This window comes from Pithys albifrons, chromosome 18 (genome assembly GCF_047495875.1).
Source record: "Pithys albifrons albifrons isolate INPA30051 chromosome 18, PitAlb_v1, whole genome shotgun sequence".
NCBI lineage: Eukaryota > Metazoa > Chordata > Aves > Passeriformes > Thamnophilidae > Pithys > Pithys albifrons.
Window position 1 is genome coordinate 1,318,493 of NC_092475.1, and position 10,444 is coordinate 1,328,936.

Here is a 10,444-nt window from a genome sequence, read left to right on the forward strand (position 1 = left end):
TTCCCTGTCATGCTGAGCAGAAAGGCAACAACACAGCACTGGGGAGAGCCAAGGGCTTTGAACATGTCAAGATGCACCTGGAACCAGCACCCAGTACCTCAAGTCAGCAATGCACAAAGGACAATGGCTGCTGCCCATGCAGCAGGTGTTTCAACAAGCCCTGAACACCCCAGCCCTCTGCCAAGGGAGCCAGACCAAAATGGGCAACTCAACCCTCGCTGGAAGACTGGTCATGCCTCAAAGATGAGATCACAAATATCAGGGAGCTGTGGGAAGTCACAACAGAGCACAGAGGAGAACCAGTGAGACCACGGAGAACGTGTATACCTGGTGTTTGCAGGTGTCCATGCTCTGCCTTCCAGGCCAAAAGGTGGCAAAGAGAACACAATGGACCTCAAGCACAGGAAAGAAAGGAACTCTGATTCCCTTCTCTGAACTCCTTCACTGCTTGTAGAGACATTATTATAGACACCATTTTTCCTACCAGTCACAATAAATATAACCAGTGGCCTTTGGTTGGGAATGGGCTAAAGAGATGAAGGAACTTTGTACACAGGCCAGTCAGAGCTGCTCAGCTGGAACAGTAACAGGAACCACAGCAGTTTCTCACAGAATCCTGGAATGGTTTGAATTTGGAAGGGACGTTAAAGCTCATCTCATTCCAACCCCCTGCAGGGACAGGGACCAGGTTGCTTCAAGCCTGTCCAGCCTGGGCTTGAACTCTTGCAGGGATGGAGCATCCACAGCTTCCCTGGGCAACCTGTGCCAGGCCCTGCCCACCCTCACAGGGAAGAATTTTCTCCTAATCTCTAATCTGACCTTGCCCTCAGTCAGTGTAAAGTCATTCTCCCTTTTCCTGTCACTCCATGTCCTTGTCCAAAGTCCCTCTTCAGCTCTCTTGGAGCCCCTTTAGGCACTGTAAGGGGCTCCAGGTCTACCCACAGCCTTCTCTTTTCCAGGATGGACAACCCCAGCTCTCTCAGCCCGTCTCCACAGCAGAGGTGGACATGGAGGTGGCTGCCCTTGTGGTGTTCAGAAGAAAGCACAGCTGCAGAGCAACAAAACCCACGTTTGCTTTCTAACAATGTTTGATTTCTTGGCACCCTCCACGCAGAGGCCTTTCTTTGTGCTCCTCAGGAACACCACAGTGAAGACAAGCTGCCCCAGCACCTGCTGTTCAATCCTTCACCTCCCCAGGTCAGCAGCCAATGTAATCAAGTCTATGGGGAAACAAAATGGTACAGAAATCAAAGTGTCCCCAGTGTCCGTGTTCCCAAACCTCTTTGCCAGTTCCTGCCCCATCAGTCTTGGATGAAAGGATATATAAAGCCAGCAGAATTCCTTGGTGTGGCCACAGCAAGACACAGACTGAGTCAGAAGGATGGGAAGACTGGCCAGGAGAGGTAAAGATGCATTTGTAAACTGAAAAGCTTGATACAGACATTGCTCCTACTTACATTTGTGTGTCTCCATAAGGGTCAGCACTCACCAGAAGCCCACGTTCTGCAAAGACTGAGATAAATATGTATGTTTTCTGCAGGTTAAACTTTCTGAATTGCTTGTTTTCTTAATATTATAAGAGCCTTACAGGCATTATAAACAATTCCCAAATGTATTTCAGAGACAGATAACACTTTCACCTTTTCATTTGACTTTAACCTCCTCCATAACTTCCATTCCTTCCTCTATTAATTTGAGCTCTTTTTTATTTGGTGGTTTTATTCCAGTTGTGGCCATTCTGTGCTCTTCAGCAGATGTGATATCACTGCAGGCACCATTCCAGCTTGCAGGCATGGGGGCTCTTCGAGGCTGAGCCACTGTCAGTGTTTTTCAGGCAAAACATGAGAGCTGTGGGCTGTTATTGCACCACAGCTGACAAGCTCCACACCACAAGCCCAATCCAGGAGTGGATCTGTGGCTCTGGGCCTCAGTGACCAGCCCAGGGCCATGCTGCTCTGACTGGTCTGCCATGGGTGCCCTCCTCTTCCTCCTCCTCCTCCTCCTCCTTCTCCTTCTCCAGGTGCTGGAATGGTGATGCTTCGCATCCTGAGCATCCTCCTGAGCCTCTTGATCCCAGCTCACACCATCAGGTCCCCTGACTGTGGTGGCATCCTCACCCCATCAGGACTGAAGTACCGTAAGTCCAGACCCACATCTCCCACATTGGCAGCAGGGAGGGGAGGCAGTGGCACCTTCCAGTCCCAGTGAGGAAACAGCAAACTCCAGCACCAGAATCTTGTGGCACTACTCAGCTCACCTGCATCACCCCCTGGCTATTACTAACAGCAGGGGCCTAGTAAGCAATGGAAGTGTGTCCCTGGGTGGGTTTCACTCTGTCCATCAGGACACAAGCTCCAGAGGGTTTCATAAAACACTTGTCCTCTTTCACAGTTGCCGAAGTTTCAAAGCCACATGCAGAGTCAGTCCTCAGGCAGGACCTCATGGCCCCGCCAGCCCCAGCCCCATCCACTGCCACCCCAAGCAGGTGAGTTGCCCTCCCTCACCCAGATTTTGCTGCCATACCCCTGGTTTTTGCTGGTGTTTGAATACCATCACAAAAGGCATTTGTCAGCAAGGGCACAAATCCTCCTGGCTCCTCCGCTGGGGTCCATGCTGCCCTAGGGGCGTGGATTTATCTGTGCAGATCTCATGGGCTTTTGGAGTTTCTTGGGGGCTGCCCATCATGTCTTGACTGGTCTCCTGACATCCTCATTTCTGCTCCAACAGGAACCAAATTAACAGTGTAAAAGTTGACGAGTTTTCCCTGACACTCATCCCCGACTCCGGGCTGCGACTGAGCATCGATGTGGACCTCGGCATCACACCTGCCCCGTGAGTGCCAGGGCTGCATGGCTGGAACCAGCCCAAGCTCCTGGCTGGAGTGACAAGGCCATACCCAGCACCAGCAGGAGCAAGGGTTGCCTGGGGTGAGTGTGGCCAGGAGCACCCCCTGGCTCCAGCCTCCCCCTCTCCTACCTGACACAGCTCGACCACCAAGGAGATGCAGCTCTCCATCCTGGCAGACCTCCATGTGGAGATGAACCCTGAAGGCAACCTGGAGCTGGTGTCCTCTGCCTGCAAACCCACCCTGGAGGAGCTGCAGAGCACCGAGGAGATGGACAGGTCAGGCCCATGGTTTTCCTCCTTGTGGGATCTGGGTAATGGGGGAAAGAAGAAACTGAGGGACAAGCATAGTCAGGAAGGTGTCCAGATTGAGACCTGCTCACTGAAAGTTAACAAAGGCCAACACAAAAATTTTATCTTCAAGGGGAGAACTTTGCTCTGCCTTTGGGGTGGTTTCCCCATTTGAAGAGAGTTTCAGTATCTCACAAGGGAGCAGCACTTTTAGAGCTGTGCAGCAGGAATGCTTTTAATGCAAGTCCAACGACAATCCTCCAGTGGCTTTGGATTCTGCATTGTAATCATAACTTAATAGATGATAGAAAATAATGGTAATTGTCTCTGGATGCCTTTTTAGTCAGATAAAAGACACTGATCCACCCTTGGCTGAGCTGGTTCTCGTCTAACTTCTGTTCTGTTGTTCTCGCTCAGCACGTCCTCGGGATCAGATGTGGATAAGCAGATCAATGTGGAAAAGGTAAGATAAAGTTTGTAAAGGCATGAGGCAGCACAGTACAGTTCTGTAAGAATTAGAGCACTTTAAATCTACCTGGTGCTTTCCCAGATCTCCCCCACAGTTCTGTGCTCACTGGACACAGTTCTGTGCTCACTGCTATTGTTCCCTGGCCCCTGGCCAGCCAATGGGGGCACTTGCCTCAGAGCCATGCTGGGACACCCAATGCCAGCAGACCCCCATGTTCATCTATCACCTCTCTTTCTGTTCTTTATTCCATAGATTTGCCTGGAAGTCTCCAAACTGCTGCTTTTCCCAAACGAACGTCTGATGTCTCTGGCAGGTGAGCACTTGGCTTTCAGTCCCATTATGGATTGAAGGCTCCAGGGATCGTTTTGGAGCAGATCATGAGGTGGGATGGGCTTCTACCCTGCAGCAGAGGCTCTGCTGCCAACATCTCCTCAGGGACCTGCTCCCTCTGCCCAGCTCTTTCCCTATCTTTTTACTTGGGAAACACAGATGTTTCCCAGGGCCAATCCCCTGTCCCTGCTGCCCTCCTTGTACTCAGCATCCTCTGCTCCATTTGCAGCTCCGTTCCCCATCACACCAACCTGCCAGGTCCAGTATGTGCCCCTGGCTGCCCCCATGTACTCTGAGCAGGGAATCATCATCTCCTTGCAAGTAAGTCCTCGCTTTCCAGCTCTCACAGCTTAGTTCCAGTCCTTGGGAGAGCCACTTCTTCCCAGTGCTACATGCTCTGAGACACCTCAAATTCATTTTCTCCTTGCCCATGTCCCTGCAGACAACTTTCCAGGTGGCAGGGACAGCGATCCCCCTGCCAGTCAGCCCTGTGCCTTTCAGCATGCCTGACCCAACGAGCCCCAGCCCTTCCCACCTCACCTTGGCTTTCTCTGAGCACTTCTACACCAGCCTCTTCTTTGCCTTGGAAATGGATGGAGCCTTCAATCTGACCATCCTGGTGAGTGGAGCAAGCAAGGAAGGAAGGAGTAGGAGATATGCACTTGGAAGGACAGCCCAGCCCTGGGAATGGCTTAGAGGAGACAAATGCCTTGCACAGAAATTAATTAGTGAGCCCCTCAACCTCACACTCCCAAAAATATTATTGGTCTAATGGAGTTTGCCATGAGGGGTAACCTGTACACTGCTCCTGGCATGGGCTGGCATGAGAAGGGCTCCATGCAGGGGCTGCATGGCCATGGTGGACACGAGGCCCAGAGCAGCAGCTGTAGTCTGATCATGGGCTGTGCTTTGTCTTTCAGAGCCCCCTGACCACTGCCACTCTGGCAGAGAAGATCACTCAGGTGCGTTGCTGTGGCTGTCACCCTGAGAGGCAGAGCCCCAGCTTGGGCAGTGCCCCCCATGTGCCCCACCACCCCCCTGGGGGTGCAGGGATGGATGCCATGCCCAGAAATAACCCTGCTCCTTCACCAGATGGGCTCCCTCTTCCCAGAGGACCTACCAGTGGTGCTGCAGACCACAACACGGAGCTCGCCTCGTGTGGCACTGGAGGAAGGCAAAGCAATCCTGAGGCTCTTCCTTGCTGCCCAGATCGGAGCAGTATCACCAGTTTTCCAGAGTTTCCTGACTGTGAACCTGGTGAGTGTGCCCTGCAAGCACTCTGAGCTCGGGAAGGGTGCACTGTAAGGGTGCCTGTGCTGCCCACGGGCACTGCCCTTTGCTCTGAGCCCTGCTCTGACTGCAGCCACCACAGGGGCTGATCCAGCCTTTTCCCATCACAGTGCTCCTGTCTCCAGCAGCGTTTGCCTGTGTGGCATCACGCAGGGAGCACATTGCAGGTGGCAACACATGGATGGGTTCATCACTATTGGAAGCCAAAGTTTCCTCACTGCTCCTGCCCTCTGTTCTTTTCACAGGACGTGTCTGCAAGGCTCCACCTCAGCGTTGTCGACACGAGGATGATCATCTCTGCAGCAGCAATAGAGTAATGAACCCAGCTGTGCTTGAGGGCCCAAAGGGGTCACGTCCCAGGCACAGCAGAGAAAGGAGAGGCAAAGGACTCCTGGGAAGTTCTTAGGTTTTAGAGTTTGGGCATTGCAGAGGTAGCTCCTTCCTCAGGGAAGCAGCAAGACTCCAGAACCATGGTTAAAAGGAAAAGTGGGAATTGCACCTTCTATTCCCTGTGCTGTTCCTAAGCCCAGCTAAGAGATTTGGGAAAACAGGGATGTCACTGCTTAATACAGCTCAGCACCAGTAGCTCTTGTACTACTCTTTGTTTTCCAGGGATATCGAGCTCAGCTTGGCTGCCTCTGACGTGGGTCCTGTGCCGGTAGGTGCTCCTGGCCCCACAACCCTCCCAGCCATCCTGGGCAGTGGGTGCCAGCAGGCAAATACAGAAATACTGACTTTGAGTCTTCATTGCACCTGGTGGAAGGGAGAGTTGGGTCCTTGCAGGGTGGGGAGAGGTGCAGAGCATCAGGACCCTCTCTCATGGGCCTCTGCCCCTCTCCTCCTGCTGCACCTCCTCTCCATGAGCTCTGGCTCTCCCCACAGGCTGCCCTGCTGCAGGAATTGTTCTTGCCCACGATCCGGGAGGAGCTGTTGGCCCAGATCAACGGTGAGGAGACGGGAGCTGTGCAGGTGCTGCCACACAGTGTGCCCAGCACAGCCCAGGCAGTGCCCAGCTGGCAACTGTCCCTCTCTCTTTCCCAGTGGTCCTGAGAGGAGGTGTTTTCCTGCCCCACATCGTCAGCTTCACCTACACCAATGTCAACGTCACAATTCACAAGGTAAGAAATAAGACATTTAAATTGCTCCCTGCTGTGTGTGTTTGATTTAAGGTGAGTGTGGGAGCAATGCTAACCTTGCAACTTTGGAATAAATCAGTCTGCTCCTCCAGCTCTGGCAGCCTGCAGAACCAAGCTCCATTGCTTTCAACAGGCCCAGCCCCTCTGTAGCCCCACAGATATGGGCCCTGGCTGTGTCAGAGGGGGTGTGGGTGGTGGTGAGCCCTGTCTGGGCTGGTTGAACCACACGGGTGCCATGCTCAGCCCTCCTCCCTCCCCTGCTCAGGACTACGTCTTGATCCCCTGCAACCTCCAGCTAGAAGCAAAGACTGGTGAGGCAACAACCCTGGGCTGAAGTTTGGTATCTGGAGTAAAACAGCAGCACAAGCATTCTGTCACCTCTCACATCACACTCCGTGGTTTGCCACTGCTTGAAATGTTGAAAATCTTCTTTCTTGCCTTATTAAAACATCATGGTGTCTTATTCTGCATAATAACAGCATTGCACTGGGACCTTTCTCCTCCAGTCCTACTCCTGGCACTTCTGTTGCACAGAAGATGGATTGTAGCAACTTCCTGTGCTTTAATTAAACATTTCTCTTTAATTCTGCATTTTCTGGTTTGACTGCTGACATTTTTCCCCCTCAGCAATTTGTACCTATAAACAGATGAATTTTGCCTTGCTGAGAACTGGTACCAGTACAGATGTCCAGATATTTAATTAAGGGAGCATGAAGATTCCACTCATTTACAAGGATGCAAACAGCCTCCTGCCTCTCAGCTGCAGGACAGCATGGCCTCTACAGTGAGAGATCTTTCATCTGCATTTCCTCCATGCCTCGTGTTACTATGGGAACATTTCTGCTGTTGGGTTTCCTGGGTCAGAAAGAAGAAGGGGGAAGGAAATCAGTCTGCAGAATGGTTTCTAATTTTAGCCTTGAAGGCAGTTATATTTTCAACACTTTGCTGCTGAGAAAGCTCATCACAGAGAAAATGCTGAATGAGAGGTGACTGCAGGTGTCATGCTGCAGTCACTGGCATTGGGATGCTCTTTCCTATTGACCAGATGCATCTCCAGGTTGTTCAGGAAGGTAAAGGGGGAAAAAATCAGCCACAAAAGACATGAGCATCCAAAAAGGAAGGGTGGGTGGTAACAGAGCTCCAAAAGCTGCCCCAGTCACTCAGTCACTGGGTGCTACTGGCAGCTGTCCTGGCCAGGGCAAGCACATGTCTGATGTACAGGAGGAGCATCCTTATCCCTGACCATGCAGCTCCCACCTCAGCTCTCCCATGCTGATATCCATCACTTCTGGCCTCTGAAGCTGCTGAAAAACACTTCAACACCTCATATTTCAGAGGCTCACATGTAGGAAAGCAAACAAAACAAGCCAGGTTGATTTACTACAAGGAGTAAAGAACCCTGAAGGTTTGTGTGCCCAGCATCAGGACCTGACTAATGATGTTAATGTCCAAAGTTGACCACAGTGGGAACTGGTCCTAATAAAAGCTTCCTGGCAGAGCTGCAACCATTATTCTTTGACTAATACATCTTACACCAGCTCCCCAAAAGGAATAAGCTATTGTAGTAGAGAGATGGATTTCTTTGCCAAGGGATATTCTGGCTCTAGGCTTCACTGCATGACTCTGCCTCTCCAGGGAAGGGCTGGATTCCCAGGAGCTGCACTTCCCAACCCTTAGCCCCATATCCCACCTGGAAGCAGCCACATTCTTGGAGCAGAGTTGGCTCATGCTGGAGAACAGGGGTCTTCTGCCTCTCCCTCCAGTCACCCCATTTCCTGAGCACCCCCAGCACAGCTGGGTGTTCAGCAGATGGGCAGTGCTGTCTTGAGCTGCCACTTTGGGTTAACCTGGGAAAAGAAATACTGAAAAAAGTGTTTGTATTGGCATCTTTGGCATCCACAAAATCCATCACCTTCTGGGCACTTCTGTGGGAAAGTACTGCCTGGTGATGCTTGGGGCTTCCTTTGCCTGTGGCACATGGACCAGGAGGCACCAACTGAATGGTCCAAACACCCACAGGGCAGCAGAGGGATGAAGCCTTACCAGGGGCATTCCTGGAGCAAGAGCTGCAGAGCCCCAGGTCCCACACACTGCCAGCAGCACAGCCAGACCCTTGAGCCCCTCCTGCTGCTCACCCAGCAAAAACTTTCCCAGCCTGTCATGGTGCCAGTGTTAAGGAAATTTTCCTGGACAGGATTATCCCAGCACTAATTGATTCTGGATTGCAGTTTCCTGCTCTGGATATACTCCTGAGACCAGCTGAAATTCAGATCCTTAGATGCACACATTGTACAAATAATGAGTTACACTGAGAAGATGCTGCCCTTTCCTTTGGAAAAGACTCCTCTGCTTTTTCCCACTCAGCCTTGTGGTATGAATGGCACGATGGAGGTCAAATCCCAGGAGGAAAAGAGGAGTTTTCCCCTCTTCTGTGACCCCAGGCTCACAGCCCTGTCCTGGCTCTGCACAGCAGTGAGTTCTTGTCACGTGTTTTCCACTGTCTTTTCATTCTCAAGTCAAGCAGAGCCCTTGGACAGTGACAGATCACAGAGAGCTCCCAAACATGCCAGCAGAATGAATCTCCCCCAGCAGAGCAGAAAGCACACAGAAGTGATGGCCAAACGAGTGTGAAAAGAGAGGCTAAACTTTACTTACTGGCCAGAAGGTGTTTGCTCAGGAACCAGAACAAAACCTTGTGCAAGCACAGCCTGTTCTGCCAACCTGTGGGCAGAAAGGATGAATGGAGACAGCAAGCCCCAGCAGTGCAGCAACCCTGAGGTGGCACAGAGCTGCTGCCAGTGCAGGCTGCTGGAGCTGCTAATCCTCCCCTCTGGGTAAAAGGGTTGCACAGACCCCCAGACCCTGCTCTGCCACCTCCATGGGCATGCTGATGGCAGAGAACATGAGCCCCCTGCTCCTGGATCCCGAGCACGGCCTGATGATCCACAGAGTTCACACGTGTTGGCACCTCACTCCACAGAGTATCCCTCACCGTGGGGTTCAGCTGGCACTGGGGCCACACCCAGCCCACTGCTTGAGTGTGGAGCCCCATCACCATACCAGGAGCATTATCACTTCTGCCCAGGGACAGGGAAACACCCAAGTCACCACAACCTTTGGAGAGCACAGTCCCACCAGCAACATCAGCCCCCACCAGGCTGGGAACCAAAGGAGCTGTTTTCAACATCACCACAGACTTCAGCCCACTCAAAACCCTTCTGCTGGACACAAGACAGGACAGTCTATGTGGTGAGAGCGTGTGACACCAGGTTTGTGTTTGTCACAGCTCAGGGGAGTGCTGGGCAGCTCATGTGAACTGGGAGCACTGACGGGTCCAGCTGTGTTCAGCAGTTCCTCTGCAGCTTCTCACAGCGATGCTGGGAACTGATCCAACAGCCACAGGCTTTGGCCTGGAGGACACTGAACTATTCCTACCTTCAGAAAGAAATGTAGAGTGGAACAACACCCCGTCCCTCACCTGCTGAGTGCCAGACCCATTCTGCAGCAGTGCCATCCCCCCACCAGCTCTGGGGACACCAGTGGGAAATAACACACTCATCATAATCTCCAGTACTTGGCAAAACAGGTGTTGGAGAGGCCATTTAAAACCTCAGGTCTGTTTTTTTTTTGTACCCAGAATAATTTGTTTTCCTGAAATCCCAGGTCCTGGGATTCTTGTCCCTGTGATGTGCAGACCTGAACAGATTGTGACATCAGCCTAAGATGTGGCTCTGGCAGGCAGGCAGGGGTGTTCCAGGGCTGTCAGACCTCTCAGTTCTCTGGTAACAAAGTTTGCCCTTCAGATTCTATTAGGAAATGCTTCATGACCTTCAGAAATTTGACTTAATTATGATTTCTGCTTGTGGATTAGTATTTGGTCAGTAGGTTACCCAGCTAAGGAGGAGCCACTGAAAATCCAAGTATTTTCTTCTCTCTGGAACTTTGAGTGGGAAGAGATTTCAAACCCAAAATCAAAATATCATTTGTCATAAAGGAACTGGATCCCAGAGTGGGGGCAGGACAGAAACTTTCCCTGAGAAGCAACACAAACCAGAATCTCATTCTAAGCACTAAAAAAGTAGGA

At 51.7% G+C, this 10,444-nt stretch overlaps 1 protein-coding gene across 1 annotated transcript; it reads left to right on the forward strand.

Annotated features, from left to right (window-relative positions):
• Positions 1-2,028: 2,028 nt before the first annotated feature.
• On the forward strand, positions 2,029-6,694 carry BPIFB2 (BPI fold containing family B member 2). Its single transcript, XM_071573229.1, has 15 exons — positions 2,029-2,137; positions 2,392-2,485; positions 2,728-2,832; positions 2,986-3,123; positions 3,553-3,598; positions 3,857-3,917; positions 4,164-4,255; positions 4,377-4,553; positions 4,855-4,896; positions 5,027-5,191; positions 5,470-5,537; positions 5,837-5,882; positions 6,107-6,170; positions 6,266-6,342; positions 6,626-6,694. The coding sequence occupies exons 1-15, from the start codon at positions 2,029-2,031 to the stop codon at positions 6,692-6,694; spliced, it is 1,353 nt and encodes a 450-aa protein (XP_071429330.1).
• The last annotated feature ends 3,750 nt before the right edge of the window (positions 6,695-10,444 follow it).